The 16,293-nt window shown below is 54.5% G+C and overlaps 5 protein-coding genes across 5 annotated transcripts; 3 read left to right on the top strand and 2 right to left on the bottom strand.

Annotated features, from left to right (window-relative positions):
* Positions 1-2,295: 2,295 nt before the first annotated feature.
* On the top strand, positions 2,296-5,424 carry PG997_012126 (uncharacterized protein; the record flags this gene model as incomplete). Its single annotated transcript, XM_066816440.1, has 5 exons — positions 2,296-3,267; positions 3,319-3,501; positions 3,630-4,297; positions 4,382-5,000; positions 5,056-5,424. 5 exons carry the CDS (start codon positions 2,296-2,298, stop codon positions 5,422-5,424), a joined length of 2,811 nt encoding a protein of 936 aa, XP_066662132.1.
* Positions 5,425-5,908: 484 nt separating this feature from the next.
* PG997_012125 (uncharacterized protein) lies at positions 5,909-7,045 on the bottom strand (the record flags this gene model as incomplete). The annotated part of the gene is made up of 1 exon (XM_066816439.1): positions 5,909-7,045. One exon carries the CDS (start codon positions 7,043-7,045, stop codon positions 5,909-5,911), a length of 1,137 nt encoding a protein of 378 aa, XP_066662131.1.
* A 999-nt stretch (positions 7,046-8,044) lies between these two features.
* On the top strand, positions 8,045-8,842 carry PG997_012124 (uncharacterized protein; the record flags this gene model as incomplete). The annotated part of the gene is made up of 1 exon (XM_066816438.1): positions 8,045-8,842. One exon carries the CDS (start codon positions 8,045-8,047, stop codon positions 8,840-8,842), a length of 798 nt encoding a protein of 265 aa, XP_066662130.1.
* A 202-nt stretch (positions 8,843-9,044) lies between these two features.
* On the bottom strand, positions 9,045-9,611 carry PG997_012123 (uncharacterized protein; the record flags this gene model as incomplete). The annotated part of the gene is made up of 1 exon (XM_066816437.1): positions 9,045-9,611. The coding sequence occupies one exon, from the start codon at positions 9,609-9,611 to the stop codon at positions 9,045-9,047; it is 567 nt and encodes a 188-aa protein (XP_066662129.1).
* Positions 9,612-12,613: 3,002 nt separating this feature from the next.
* On the top strand, positions 12,614-13,321 carry PG997_012122 (uncharacterized protein; the record flags this gene model as incomplete). Its single annotated transcript, XM_066816436.1, has 1 exon — positions 12,614-13,321. One exon carries the CDS (start codon positions 12,614-12,616, stop codon positions 13,319-13,321), a length of 708 nt encoding a protein of 235 aa, XP_066662128.1.
* Between the last annotated feature and the right edge of the window lie 2,972 nt (positions 13,322-16,293).

Here is a 16,293-nt window from a genome sequence, read left to right as displayed (position 1 = left end):
TTACATACTTCTAGCCAGCGAAAACTTCTGGCAATGACTCAAATAGCTTCGCGCCGCCCGCGGCTGGGTGTCAAAGTCACCCGCCATCTTTGCATTAGGCAGGTCTCAGAATGGTATCTCAGGCGGGATCTCGGGTAGCAAATTGGGGGGGCTAGATTGGGTATACACAGGTTCGCAGTCGGCACTTGGATGGTTTGAGGTCGATCGAGCTGCTTACCTAAGGCAAATGACGATCAAATGGAACTGCCCCCCTTATGCGAAAAGGAATTCTGGCTCGAACCAAACTGCAGCTCGAAATGTCCATGATGGGGATGTCTTGGGCTTGGATCGTACTAATAAACTACAGAGGAAAACCGGGGATTGCATCGCCCACAACCTGGCATCCCGGCTGGCAGTCTATTAAACTTGGTGTCGACTTTCCTATTGCAACTTAATTGAGTGCAGATTGGGTTGTTTACTTTTGGAGCTAAAGCCCTCAAACATACGTAGTGAAATTCAGTTTGAATTGGCTACGACCCTGCCCGCAGTCCCTACATACATACATCAATGTATGTATGTGTACAAGATGCCGATATGATGTTCCCTAGGCGGCTTCAGGTACATGCGGTCTTATTTTAGCACGTACAGAGTTAGGAGGAATACCTACGGCTAGGTTTCCGCGCAGATTGAAGACTCCGACATGGATGCCAAGCACCTAGGTAGCAACCAAACAAGCCATCAATATCTGGCAAGCTGGGCGGTGACATTGACGTTGGGCGGCAGGTTGAACATGCAGCAGCAGGCTGGAAGTTGCGTGCCGTCTGGAAGGATGAACTAGAACAACTAGCCGCAGCCAAGGCAGATTGAGGTGCGTGGGCGTGTGGGCTGGGCGGAGAGGGTCTGGTCTGGCGGTGCCGTTTCCGATGCCAGCCAGCCAGCCAGCCAGCTGCAGCTGTTCTGGAAATGATCCATTCGCTGTCTGTCTGTCTCCATTAGGTACATGTGCATATTGCTTCTTTTCCAGGTGCTATTGATGTTCTTCTTGCCTTTGGAGCCTTTGGAACCTCTGGAACCTCTGGATGGCCCTCAACGATCCCAACCTTAGCTAACCCAATAGCCTAACAGCCCCAGCACCCAGAGCCCTCCCTGCCCCCATCTTCAGAATACGTCCAAGCGGCAAATGATCGTGTGACAGTTCACCTGGTTTGATTCAGGACTGGTTGTGGTTCTTGCTTATTTTCGCCCTTGCTCTCGGTATCTCTCTCTCGCGTCACGCTCGTGTTGCTAGGTGTTGCCATGTACCCGGCGATGGCGAGCGAGTTTTTCTTGTTTCTTGTTCTGGATTGGGCGTGTCATGACACAATGCTGCACTGCACTGTACTTGATCTGGTCCCTGTGTCCCTCCTCTTGTGATGCGACTAGCCCCAAATGCGACTGGCAAAACAACATGCCAATTGCGTTTGTGTATTTCCCCCTCCTTGACCCCCGACCCCGTACGTTAATGTTATTTTCCGTATGCGCTTTACGTACATGAATGGTACCTGCCTCTGCGTCCCTCTGTGCCCACGGCTGTGATTGGATTCGCTCTTCATGCCAACCAGTCTAGTCATGCATGTGGTTATAATTACATGTATCGTCCAACATGCCCCAGGGCCGAATAAAATACTTTTGATACAAAACATGCATTTGATTTGTCTTCCCTGCTGTTACAATTCCAACCTTCCTCCCCCATAACCATACGGTGACCATTTGGAGTTTGCACGAGACTGAGACCCTCCGGCCATACACTTCACTCGCGACATCCAGCCGCTTGCATCTTACCAACTCTACCCAGCGCGCCTCTGGTACACGTATGGGGGTTCTCCAGTGATGTCTCAATCCGGCCTCGAGGAGCACAAGTGATGGCCACCCAATAACCTCCCGGCGAAGACTTTCAGACCGAGACCCTCTGGAGCGAATCTCTACGTAGGAGCCGAACAAGAACGTTAATACTCTTTGGCGGGCTTAGCGCACGCATCCTTTCGAATTGGTGGCCGCGCCGTTACCTTGCAGTCTGGCAACCCTCCAGGTTCTGAGCTGTTTGCGCGCCGTGGAGGTTGCACATGACGTGTGCCCTTGGAGAGACCCAGCCAGGAATCCGAGTGACATTTTGGCGAAGGGCCCCTTGGCTTTGGGTTTGGACAGCGATTCCGCGATCCCTGCTGGAAATCATTGCGAGCTTCACCCGGCTATCTATCGATTGGATAGGTTGTCTGAGACGGGCCAAAACACACAAGTCGGGTCGAGTCGAGTAAGTCGACCACCCGCTTCTGGGCCATGCCGCCACATGAAGGCGCCGCTGCTCCGGAGCCAACCAACGGTGTAGAACAGCCTAAATTCTCTCGATACAGAAGCCAGCGCGGGCGAACCGTTCCAAATGCGCCATTGCCATCCAATGCGCAACATCTCATCTCAGAGGGGGTGACGCCAGCGGTGGCGTTGCCGATCGCACAGAAGCACAACAAAACCAAAGTCATGTTGAGTCCTCATCCGGAAAGTCTATTGCGAGATCTATGTCTCGGTACCGCAGGCGGCCTAGTGTGTCTGGTAATGCCAGCGCCAACGATCCTGCCCCAAAGATTACGGACAATACTCACTCGACCCCCTGTACCCTCTATACCGACCACATTAGAGTCTTCCCGTCGACGGAATCAGATTCGGACTGAAAAGGAAGAGGATGCGCCTGCTGCCGAGTCCCGTCATCTTTTGTCTTCTCCAAGGCGACAACAATCACGGCAAGCACAGCCTGTCTCCAACCAACAAGACAGTGAAATGACCGACTTCGAATATCGTTACGACGTCACCGTCGCGAGCGACCCGAACCCTCGCCTGATGAACGCAGACGGTGACGACCGCAGCCAACGTCTGCGAGAGCAGCGAGAGGACGCGCTCCGCTATGCCCGCGAAATGGCACACAGCGATGCTGTGACCGATCACTTGATCGCGGAACAGAAGAAGAAAGATCTCGAACGGTTGCGGATCCAGTTGGCCAACAGCCAAGAATCCCCCCGCCGGTCCAGCAAGCCGAGAAGTCCTGTTCTGGAGAAATTCGTCGCCTTGACCAAAGGCCGGAAGAGCAAGGACTCGGTGTCGCCAGCAATGTCGCCAGCCTCCTCCAGCTCAGGCTCTATGGACAACAACTACGCCTTCACAGAGCTACCCAAGCCTCCCAAAGGCATTGTGCCTGGTGGCAAAGGCATTGTGCCGCAGATGGATGCTCCTATTTCTGCTGTAAACGCAGGGGATCGTGTAAGACCTAGCATACGCCCCACGAAGTTGTCCTGTACTAATATTGACTAGATTGTCTCCGTCCGTTATAGACAGCATACCTTTCCCTTTTCGGTAACTCCTGAAAGCACACCCTCAGATATCATCCGCTTGGCCATGAAAGCATACGACCATGGCCAAATAGCTGAGCAAATGGTGGTGCTGGAATCGTACGGCCCTCTCGGCTTGGAGCGCAAGATCCGCCGCTTTGAGCATGTACGAGATGTCATGAACTCATGGGACGGCGATACACACAACCACCTGATTGTGGCCGAGTCTGATTCCCTAACGACGCCCACGACCTCGAGCTGGAATCAGTACCTGACACAGCAGACCCGCCACAGGGAGACCGCTTCTATATGCAGCACTCGAACCGGCCGGGAAAGTGGAACAAACGCTGGATCACTCTTATGGACAACGGCCACATGCTGAGCTCCAAGAAGCCGGAAACCAGCGGGGTTGACAAGGATACCCTCAGGCTATGTAATCTATCCGACTATGACATCTACAAGCCTACATCGGCACACGTGCGACGACAGCTGAAGCCACCCAAGAAGTACTGCTTCGCTATCAAGAGCCAACACAAGTCGTCCATGTTCATGAACACTGACAACTACGTGCAATACTTCTGCACTGAAGACCCTGCACTGGCGGCAAGGTTCGCCAGCAAGGTCTTCGGGTGGCGGAGCTGGTATCTGGTGGATCGCAGGCCTGCAGCGAAGCCGGTCACGATCCCCAAGATCGATGAGAAGCCACCGCAGCTGCCCTCTGCCCCCAAGCCAATTTCCAAGGTGTCCAACGCCGCGACTACGTCAAGTGCGCGCCCTTCGGAATCCTCGGGGGAGAACCAGTACAGGCTCGGCGAGTTTGAGCCGCTGCTCGACATGGGCCGCTTCGACAAGCGCCTCTCGCAGTTCGGGAAAGATCTGATTCTACCCGCAGCTGCACCCCTACCACGCCAAAGAAAACACTATCTAAGAAACAGGGAGCCCAGGCCAAGAAGCCGGATGGGGTACTTATCGATAATCTCGCCCCAGCCAGTGACGCAGCTTTTACTGGTGCGGGTTTGTTAGCTGGCGCGTATGAAGATCGGAAGGCAGCCGCGATCGCAACCGAACAAGCCAAAAGAGCCGGTCAAGGACTCGTCCCAAGGCCCTTTCACTGAGGGCCCCTCGCTCTTGAACAAGCGGCCCGAGACTCCTGAATCGCCACCCGAGTCGCCTTCATGGTTCCCATCTGCCGTGGAGCATACCGCCAAGTATCGTGAGCCCCCTACCGCGAAGCCGCAGCCGAAAATCTATGCGGGAGTCACTCGCAAGACGTCTGTCAACCAAGGACGCACCCCGCCTAAATCACGCCCGGCACCACCTCGATTTGCACTGCACCCTTCCATGAAGCCGAACTCGCAATTCCCTAATAACGCGCTTGCCCCTCAATACAATGGCAGCACTCACCAGACCCAACCAGGTCAGCCTCCTGCGTACCCGCTTCCATCGCAAGGTAAACCCCGCATGCGCCCGAATGATGCCGTCCCGCACCCACTGGTCGTTCCTACGACGCAGCCCAGGCGTGACTCGCCGGAATCTAGCCCCGTCAACCACCGCCAGCCGCTTCAAAAGCCCCTCATCAATTTGGAGCCTACCTTCAACGAACCCCCTCAGTGGGCCAAGAAAGGCGGTCGTGGAGTCCAAGCCCCCGAAGGCTTGAACCATTTGGTAGACCTGATCAGCATTGGCAATCCCAAAGGGAGGGCCAAACAATCATCTCGAGGTCCCGCCTCGAAGTCTGATGCGCAGAGGCCAAGACAACATGCCACCAAACAGCAATGTTCACCCAGCAAACAGAGGCGGCGGTCTTACCCGCACCAGGAGCAAGGTCGCAGCCCCGTCCGTGAGAAATACACGACCCGACGTGCCACCCATGCCGCCGGTCCAGGGCATGCCAGGAACAGTTGCGCCGCTGCGGGTGCAGCGCCCAGGCACCGGATCCCGGCAGCCTTCAGGGGATGGTTCGAGGTCTTCGCCGCCTCGCAGCCGACCGCCTCCTGCTCAAATGAAGCGCCGAGAGCACCCATCTCGAGACCAGGAGGTTGACTACAACTCAGGCTCCGGAAGGACAGGCACACTCCGGGCAGTATGAGGGTAACGAATTCATGACCAGACGTCGCTGGACTTGGCACGCCGGAGTTGGGGGAGCGTTTGGGAAAAACTGCATGGCGCGATCTGATTTCAACCATGTCGGCATCACACAAAACTTTTGCTTCCTGGGATTTGATTTAGAGACGAAGGCGTAAATAGATTTCACAGGCGATATGAGCAACGAGACTTATGCCAAGCAGGTTTTGGTAGCCTTCGACACTCTTTCGATGGATCTGATGGAGACAATCATATTTCGCAATGTATACATGTATTTTATGTATGTAGTTTGCCAATGTTAAGTATAAGGGTTACTCGTCATTTCTATTGTCCGCAGCAGTCCTGGAGACACTTGCCATGGTTTCTAAGTACTTGGTGATACCGAATTCTACGAAATAGTGTTTGTTGCCCCCAAGACACTCGCACACACTTTTCGTCTTGAGGACGACCGGTCTCTCCTATGGAATACCCAGACCTCTCTCTGATCATCAGATGGTGGCCGCTGTGGGCAGCTTGGCTCCCAGAAGATACTCCCGGCCGTGCGACTTCAGGGTGACGGCAAAGGCCCGCGTGCCCGGCCTGTTTCGCAGCTGGTGGGGCTCAACGAAGCCGCCGCTCACGCCTCCCATGTACCCGAACTCTTCAACAAAGGGCGGCGCCTCGAGCACCTCGAGGGGCAGGCCCGTCGCACGGTTCATCTCGTGCAGGCCCATCTGCACGAACCGGGGCGGCAGCGGCGTCTTTTCGTCGTTGTCGTCATCGCTGCTGCTCACGGCCTCGGTCCATGCGCGCAGCAGGCCGTCCACGTCGAGGTACTCGTCGTAGGCCAGCAGGTTGGTGTTGGCTGGCTCGTCTTCGACTAGGCACCGCACGAAGGGACCGGTGGAGGCGGCGATGTCGAGGACGGGCATCCGCATCCTGCGGCCTGCGGGGAGGCGCATCACGTACTCGTACTCCTCGTCACCAGCGGCGCCAGCGTTCATTGTCGTCTCCGTCTTCTCCTTCTTCAATTTCTGAGGTAGGATCAGTGGGTTCGTGCTATAGGCGCCGACGTAGATGTACGAGGCCTTCTCGGCCACGCCGGAGGCAGGGGAGGCGATCCAAGACGCCGCGGCCGCTTTGCTGTCCCAGTGGTACGAGTGGGTGTACCGGCCGTCGCTGGCCTCCCGCAGCGGCGCCAGCGCGCTGTACACGAGCCGCTCCAGCGTCGAGGACGCCGACTTCGCCGCGGCGGCCACGGCGTGGCGCGCGTGCCGCATCTCGGTCTCGAAGCCGGTGCGGCTGGCGGCGTCCTGGGTCGCGCCCGCGGCCAGCGCCGTGCGGTAGGGGGCCCAGAAGTCCGTGTTGAGGAAGATGGCGTGCGCGTCCGCGAAGGCGGCTTCGAAAGAGGAGGCGCCTCCTGCGTCGGTGGTATCCCCTCCTCGGTCTCGAGGTCCGCCTGCACGACCTCGGCGCCCTGCGCGGCGAGGTTTTGGGCGGCGGCTGATGTTGGGTCCCGCGTTAGGGCGCGGACGTGCCAGTGCGGGCGGAGGGACAGGAAGGTCTGGACGACGGAGGAGCCTTGGGTGGCCGGTTGCGCCGACGATGACGATGGTCTTGGGGGTGACGGAGGTTGTGGTATTCATTGTGACTGAGTATAAAACGGGGGTTGCAGAAAATATAGACTACTTAAGTATGTTTGCCTCGCACTCTTGACTTTGTTGCTGGTGACTTGCAGAATGATTCCGTCGGGTCAAACACCTACCCGCCTGGGTTCAACCCCTTTATACCCCAGACGGGGCAATTTTCCTCTTACCAGTTTCCATACGCTGTCGCCATCGCGATGTTCGTGATGCTTTTACCCCGGAGAAACGATGTAACCTGATTGGCCCACGGCCCGTAAGCCAGAGTAAGCCAGTCCGGGGTGGTCCACGGGGTTAAGACCGGGCTTAGTGCTAGCGGCATTGGCTTACCCAGTCGTCGAGTCCCAACTCGTCATCGTGTATTCTTTTCATTATACTGTCTGGCTACGGCTTTTGTACACACAAATTACTGCAGACCGGGGGCATCCGAACGGATAAGTACTGATGGAGACTCGTACAACATCAAGAAATACCCCGGAGGCAAAGGGCGCAGCAGGCGGAAAGAAACGGGCCCTGACACAGGCAAGACGGGAACAAAACCGGGCGGCTCAGAAGATCTATCGTATGTCATATCATTTCTCTGCTTTCGGCTGCGCCTGACCTTGGATTACAGGAGAGAGGCGGAAGAAAATTAGAGAAGATCTGCGATCGCAGCACAGGAGGGACCCTGCCGGGCCTCTCCACGCAGAGCTCCGACCGAAGAAGGACAATGACAATGGGATGATGATTCCAGGTAGCATCGAGGCCCCTGCCGCCGACATTCCTTTTACTGAGAAAAGAAGGCGACATGGCGGCGGTGACTTACTGGCCTCGGTTGCTACTATGGCCGATGGGCAACAGCACGAGGAAGCGGAGGCTGTTAATGCCATTGGCCGCGAGTTTCCCTCTCTCAACCATGGCCTTTTCGACTTTCTGGGGTTGGACTTAACAGTCGTTGACCCCTTTCAAGTGGCCCCTTTAACAACCCGTACTGTACCACAGGGCGGTTTTCCGAACACCGATATGTGCAACACCTCTATAGGATATGATAGCAGTCCTTCCCTTTTCGATACGGATGCTACCTGGGAGCAGCATAATGAACCCGTCACAATTATACATGGCAGCCCTGTCGTCTTCAACCCTCTAGATAAAAGCAGCAGCAGCAATACCTCGGCGAATTCATCGTCATCAGAGTCACTGTCTCGGGGATGCCCCTCCACCCCATCCCCACTCTACTTCCTTGCCGACCCCTATGCCAACGCACGCTCGCTGTCTCAAACGGCCATCTTCACGGCGCTCCTGCACAACGCGCTGTCGCTAGGTTTCGACCTGGCGGCGCTCGCAGACTGCGGCAATCCTTACGCTTGCCTGTCGCCCTTCTACAGCGCGACGGCAAGGGCGCAGGACGACCCGCGCTGGCTCGTCGCCGACGCCCTCGCCCGAGCAAGACCTACGGCTGCCAAGGCCGTGGTACCCCCGGCCAGCTTGCGCCCGACGTTAGCCCAGATCCTCGTCCCGCACCACGCGAGCCTGGATCTGATTCCCTTCCCGCAGTTTCGGGACCGCGTCATCTTGCTGTCGGCGGCGCTGCCGCACCAGTTCAACCTCATGGAGCTGAAGAAGGACATCTACGTCTCCGGGGCGTTGAGGGTGGCAGCATTGGCAGGTGATGATAGCAGTACTGGCGGTGGCAGGCGATCGTGTCAGCCCTGGGAACCGCGGAGCTGGGACGTTCGGGGGTGGTTTTTGAAGAAATGGAGCTTGGCGATAAATAGTGACAACACGGAGATGACGCAGGAAGTATCCTTAACAAATGTGTAGTCTCCAGCCAACACCGAGACAAGTTGGCAACAATGGATGGTGTTGGATAAAAGTTAACATTAAGTCGTTTCTCGTCATATCCCACGATACGTCTACCCCCACCCCCTTACTCCCGATGCCCCAGTATATGTCCAATTTATCCTTTATACAACAACAATAACCATCTATAGACAGAACCCAGTCCGACTTGCCATACTCTGGATTAGTAGTACTTGCAGCCTCGGCAGCCTCCATTGCAAACGGCTGGCTGGGGTCTGCAGACGCTGTTCTCGACAACCACCGTGCGTCCCCTCTCGTACCTGGACCGCGACCGTACGTAAGAACAAGACGACACATCCCGTCCCCTCCGGCGGTACCTCCTGTCGTCATGCCCACGGCCGCGGCCCCCCAGCGAAACACAGCACCAGCAGAGCCAGATAAGAATTATGAGGCAGATGATGCAGCCGATGACGATGCCTACGATGGCGCCCGGGCTTAGGTACGGGCCGCCACCGCCGCCGTAGTAGTACCCACCGCCACCGCCATCCATCCCGCCGTATGCGTTGCGTTCCATCGCCGGCGCCGACGCCGCCGCCATCGCGTCCTTGTCATCGCTGCCGCCGCCGTCGAAGTAGGCCGTCTGCCTGCGCCACAGCAGGAACGGGCTGTTGCCTGCCGGGCTGGCGGGCGGGGCGAGCGGGACGGAGGCCGGGAAAGGGTCGAGGTGGCCCGTTGGGTGGCCCGTCAACATCTCGACCAGGAGCTCATGGGTGAATAATGCAGGCGGCATTGCGAGAACGAAACAGAGGTTCTCCTTTGTCTTTCTGCCAACAGAGCCGGTATAGGAATATAAGGGAGGGTGAACGGGCGGACGGACGTTTGGTGGAGCTTGTGTGTACCCCCCTTATGCAGGTGCGGTGACAAGCCCGCCAGCCAATGAGCGAGCTTCGATCTGGTCGGACGTGAATAGTAAAAGAGAAACACCAAACTTGGCGATGGAGAGGGAAGAGACAAACGGATGAGAGTAAGGGGCAAAAGATGGCCGCGGGCGATCCTCTTTAGCCTCCGTTGGGTACCCAGGCACACTTGCCATGGCGGGAAGGAATTACGCGGCACCAACCTTGCGGTAGCTGGCCTCGGGGCGACGGAAGTGAGACATGGAAAAGTATGTTGTTTCCCGATTAGGTGTGGGTGTGAAAGTAAGAAAGCTGTGGGTGGGTGGTTCACTTGACAGGATTATACTTCTGTAGATGGTCGGAAAGTCTATATATCTCCCTGCTAACCCAAACTATTCCCCGGAAGCTCCCTTGGAGATGCTTTCATTTAATGCACGTCGGAAAGCGAATCCCATCGTTGGCCAGGTATTATTAGCTTGTCCCCGTACAAAGTGTAGGTAGGTAGCACATTTGGTTCTGCGACGAGCCCTGATTTCTTCCCGCTCATGTCCACTCAGGCAGACCGATGCCTGCGGACGTTTTGCCGATGGGTTTCAACGACGAAGTGTGACTTGTTTCTTGTGCACGGCGCCATAGAGCACCGGTTGCCCACAAACCCGACTGGCGCCAAGCGACAGGCTTTGACCCATGGGGGCACATACTCTCCGATCTGGGGATGGCAAAGTGGTAGGTAGGCGGGACACTTAAGGTTCAAACGTCAGATCGTCACTCAGTGATCAGCGGCGGTGAACAAATGCTACTGTACAAAGCCCGGCCAGCCGGTCGACCCTTTTCTTTTTTCTCTTTGGCAACTCCCCGTGCTGCGCGCATTGTCGTATTTTTGGCTTTCCCCAGATGCAGTGAGAATGGGTTGTTGATCGTATAAGATCTAGCCAAGCCATGCCCGATGGCATTGGGCCAGGCGTGCCTCAGTGTCCCTGTCATGGCATCATCATCACAGCAGACAAATCGGGAACCCGGTCTGGACCTCTCGCCCTTTGCATGCCTTCTTGATACGTTTGTCTTGAAAGCAAGCCTGGTTGTAGATTGTAGCTGGGACGGTACGATTGATTGCCTGACTAAACGGAAGAGCACCGCAACCACAAGTGGCTGATCAACCCCAGTCCTTGATCTACAGTATGTACAATTCAATCCCTGAATCATTGTAAACACACCTTATTTATGATCGTCCTTTTAAATACGCCTTTGCTATGTATAGCTTTTGTGTTTGTCTAGCCACAGCGGCAGGACTACGACGATTCGGGTCGTCGCGAGCGTCCCGTTAACGTGTTTGGTACTAGAATAGCAGACGTTATGCAAACTGACAACGTGATACCCACCGAATAACAATGATCCAGGGGTACGTGATTACAATATGAAAGGGATTGGCCCTCGGCATAATGCGCCAAGGCTCCACTTGGTCGGCATTGCAGTGCCGTGCCCGTTTGGCGAGAATCGTGGAAATCTTGCATTGGAGGCCAGGCGGCGCAGAGAGAGAGAGAGAGACTACGCACTTATTAACAAGTTGCCGAGCTTGCTGCGTTATTCCGGCAACCTGCACCATCGTATCAAACTGGAATGGGTGATTTCTCCGTTTGCCGGTTGCCAGGTCGGGGGTGGGAACAAACGCGGGAAAAGTGATGATGGAAGGAAAACTTGCGATGAATCCGATCAATTAATCAAATGGATCTGAAACAAGATTGGACGACAGTGACTGAACTCTGTGGAATTGCAGCAGGAAGGCGACAGGGTGAAACAACATGTCCGCCACACCGAGTCGCATGCCATTCATGCCAACACACTACACACTGATGCCTACATACAAGAAAGTCGTGATTGGGAAAGAAAGGGACAGCATTGGACTATTGAATCTAACATGAACCCGCCTCCTGCAGGCACACGTCAAGTCGGGGGTTTGTCCAGCCTAGATAGACCCAGACCCAGCCGACGCGTCCCTAGCAAACGCGACTCGGATTAATTGTTTGGTGATGGCTTCAAACCGCGGGCTAGGAAACTCAATCATAGTCGTAGTGCAAGCACTCTAGGAGAAGCCACTTGAGGAGGCTTGGGGGCTTTACATAGTATGCTCGAGTAGGAGGTACAGTACCTCCTATCGGCTGCATGACTTATGTAAGTAGCACTACTGTAACGGTAGCAGCGACTAACAGCCACCCAAGGGACGAACGGTACCTGCATTAGCGGGCGATGGACCCTAGTCCTGCCTAGTCGCAGCACGATATCTACAAGTTGACCTATGTACACACACACTGTACATACATAGAGCAGTAGCATTGATAGCTAGCATAGCGACGGGTCCCAGTACCTACTGTCCCAGGACCTGTCTCCAGGCTCTGTCCAGGCTTCTCTTATGCTGAGATGTGCGTTTGATCATATTGAACCTTGCCATGTCTAGCCAGGCCTGGCCAAGCGACACACTGATCCAGAACTAGAACCAGGGGAAGGCCAATCCAATGGGTCTTGGACTCTTGGTCAGTTGATTTGACAAATTTGATAAAGCCTGCCATCCTCCCATCTTCGCCGCCAGTTTACGAGCAGGCTAATAGATAGGATACCCACCCCTTTTCCCTTCTTCCCAGTGGTCCCCGTCTGTACCAAGCCTGTCAAATTCGCATCCTCATTTCCGATGCAACATCATCATCAACCATCACCACCACCACTCAAGACTCCATTCCAGCTGCGTCCGGGTACAGATTGCATTTGATGCACCTTCCATCCCGCCCACCTCGTGGCTAGCGGGTCAAAGACAACTTGCTTCCTTTTTCCTCTCCAATCCAGCGACAAGTAAACAAACCTGACTACCAAGTCTCACTTCTTCACGAAAACTAAACCGCACAACATGCCCGGAAAGTCTCACCACCGCAAGCGGCCCTCGGTCGACCGCGTCTTCGAGCTGCTGGCAGACTTGGACGAGAGCCAGATGGAGGCCTTATTACAAGAGGCCAACTCCACCATCTCCGGCAATATCGCAGTATCTCAGGGCATCGACTTCTTCGAACGCCCTCTATCTCCCGAGGCCACATCCGCCCTCCCGTCGCCGCCCACGTCGCCTCGCGCCTCGCGCCAATCCCGCCAATTCCTCACCTCGCTCTCCCCGAGGAAGCAGACAGAGCTCCGCCGAAGAGTAAGCAACCGCATATCTTCGGCGCCGGAACCGAGGGCCCGCTCCTCCGTTGCCCAAGACCAAGCAACTTCGTCTCCCAACGGCAACAAGATGAACCGCGGCTACAAGAGGATCAGCCGGCCTTGGGGACTGCCCTCGCCCACTGCTTCGCCTGACCTTCGCGAGCTGCTTGTCGCCTATCTTTCGGGACTTTCGCTGCCCCCGTCCGCAAATACCACGGCCACCAGCTCGCCCGCCACGTCGCAGTCCAGCTTCTCGCCCGCTTCCTCTATTTTCGAATCCGATGTAGATTCCCCGGGTCTGGACCTGCTGGAACCCTCACCTCTTCGAAACAAGAGATCGGTAGCGGCATTTGGAAAACCTATTGAAGAGCCGGTGCACAACATCGGTGACATATTCGAGGTCCTGGGCCCATCCAATTAAGAACACAACATGAGGTTGCACAGCATTTCAGATGCGGTGTTTGGTCCCACAACTTCTCTTCATGGCCTTCGGGACCTATCAGCTTTTGATCCCACTTCAAGTCGTCTGTACGGCAAACTTCTCATCACTTACACGACCCTCGACTCTTTTTGCTTCACAGTCGTGCGGTACCGGCACAGCCACCGTCTTTCGTTACGGAAATTTTCTTTTACTCGTCATATCCACCGAGGGCCTGCTTAATGGGTTTTGGTCTGTAATTTTGGAAGAAAACGGAGCAGCCTCCACAAAATCAGCCATGACACTGGGGGAAAAAGGCGGTAACGTGAATGGGGAAAAGGGAAGACCGAAAACAGGATGCAAAGACTGCAACATTCGCAACTGCAAGGATTGTACAATGGATGGTCTCTTTTTGGGGCGTTTGAGACATGGTTCCGAACCTATTATCATACTTGCACGTATGCTCTGAGGTCCATTTGCGTTATGGAACGGCGTTCAGGTGATTCGTTTTTTATGTATGCCCATTTGATTGACAAAGATACCCTTATACATAAGCAAACAACAATGTCCATCATGGTGTTGTCATTTGCGGCTGTGACCGGATTGAGCTTATGTTGACCAGTTGTAACAAACTCCTCTTGCGCGTACGCCAGTGCGGCTTTGAAAGCATAACAGCGTTGTCTCCGTTCCAAGGGAAATCGGCCTGTCTCAGTCGGCATCGCTCAAATATCGTGCGAGTCCTTCTGGGCCAGAAATTCATGGCAAGGGTCCAAAGAACCTATTTGATCATATCAGCTGTCAAACATGTGTTCCTTGTCTTCAGATGAACCAAAATCAGGAGCGAGGCAGAAGGAGCTGATAATAATCGCATTTCCACAATCGAATCAGATTTGATATGCTCGAGTTCTCGTACATTGGGGCCTCCCTGGATTCTTGCCTCCGTTAGGGTGAGACAGACATTAGTTGATTAATATTTACTATATATACATTAGTTTTTCTCTCAGCAACACATCACGACTTCTAGCCGTTGCAAGCAAAGTATGCTTTCAGTCTCGGTTGTAGTCTTTGACCCGAGAAACCCATTGGCCGTCGGGGTATTGCGTCCAAGTCTCCTGCCGGTCATAACAGGAAGTGCAGTACTTGGTATCATGGCCACATACGTGGCAGTATCTGGGACTGCGTCTAGTTAGCCTCATATAGTCAGGGGACGGAGGTCAGAATGCAACTTACTGGTATCTCTTGTCGTTATTGGTATCACACGTGAGCCCCTGTATAGGGGTTGATACCACAACAGCTCCAAGTCTTCACCTTGGCCTGGGTGGCATCTGAGCTATGGCTGCTACTGCTGCAGTTGCTGCTGCTCTTCTTGCCCATGGTTTCCCTGGTAGATTCGTCTTCTAGCATGGTACTAATGGCCTGAAAAGCAGTCTGGATATGTTGGAACAAGAATATAGAGAGCCCGATTGTGACATGGTTATGGTGGTGAGGCATCATTCTGCATATACAACCGTTTCTCTACCGCTTCTTTGTAGGACCTGGATAGAAGCGAGAGGTCTCATGGTTAACGAAGACGATACTGATGGCCGAGGTGGAAAAAATGCCCTTGTCGCTTATCGTCATCCGAGGCAAGACAGGGGTCGGCCACAAAGAGGGACCAGGAGTGTAGAGAAGGAGAGAGAAAAAAAACACACACGCGAATGGTGAGAATTGCAATGGGTTTGATGTGAGGGGTCTTACGCAACATGATGCTGGGCAGCAAAGGCAATATTAGAGTTTGACATGATCTCAATCTTTTCTGGATTGCATACAGGTTGGATATGCGAGTTATAATCTAATTCCAGTACCAAATGCTCCGAAGTGAAATGGATCACGGCCTGGATGGAGATGGTGTTTTCTTACCCAGGTATAAAAGTGGCCCTCATAATAGTGATTTGCCCCCTCTGAGCATTACTTACTGTGCTAACCTCCCGTTATACCCAATCTGCTCTGCTCGCCGAACATTTACTTTGGCCTTCAAGGCCGGACTATCCTTCCAGAGTCAGTGGACTGACAATCGACGAGAAGACAAGGGACCATCTGGTCCGAGTACCAGCAGGTTGCCCTGTACCTCTTTCTACAGGTTCAAGAACGCAGCCACATAGCCTCTCATGTCCCCAGGTCAAATAGGGGTAGATCGTAGTTCGAGCTGTCGACCTTCTCTGAGTTGCCCATAACAACTTACCAACACCCGTAGACACTATTGCACTCATTCCCAAACAACCGCGAGCTGCATTTTGCTCACCGCGCCGCTGTAGGGCCAATTGACGTGCACATCATGTTTCGCGGTCCACGTCTTGCAGGCTCTTTACAAGTCTACCAGTGGGACGCATCGGTTACTCATTGCGAAGGTACGAATCGACCTTTTTGCTTTCAAGACTTTGGAGAATAGGTGGCGGCTATGGAAGACATCCACGACGGCGATGGAGCCGATATGGAAATGCGAATGGCAAATAAGTGCAGTGCACCAGGCCCACAACCTCTGGTAGCGCAGATTTTAGCCAAATATTCAGAGACCAGGATCTGGTCTGATACAGATCGATCCAAGCTAGAATTTCCTGTCAAGACAGCAGTTGGAACAGGACCGGTGAGCCGGTCGTGCAAAAGGGGAGGATAATCCAATTCCAGCACTGTCTAATCCGCCACATATTCATTTGTTTAGCCACACATGGCAGCTTTCAGGGTGCCTTTTAGTTTTTTCTCCAGTGGCGGCCTCTTCTGCTTCCAGCGGACAGTGGGGTAACAGTATTTTACCTGGTAACAGTGACAGTGGTCGGTGCTGCTGCGTGATGCCCAGCGCTCGCTCAGCTGTAACAGAACTAAACAGCACTAGATGAAACTCCACCTGAGGGAAGCGGCTGGCCGGCATGTCGGGACATGGCCACCCCAAGTTCCCCGACCCCGAGTTCCTGCCAGGTTGATGCACGCAAGAGAAGAGG

The sequence above is a fragment of the Apiospora hydei genome, assembly GCF_038363865.1.
Source record: "Apiospora hydei strain CBS 114990 chromosome Unknown utg000009l_segment0_segment0, whole genome shotgun sequence".
Lineage (NCBI taxonomy): Eukaryota > Fungi > Ascomycota > Sordariomycetes > Amphisphaeriales > Apiosporaceae > Apiospora > Apiospora hydei.
This window is presented reverse-complemented; position numbering and strand designations above follow the sequence as displayed.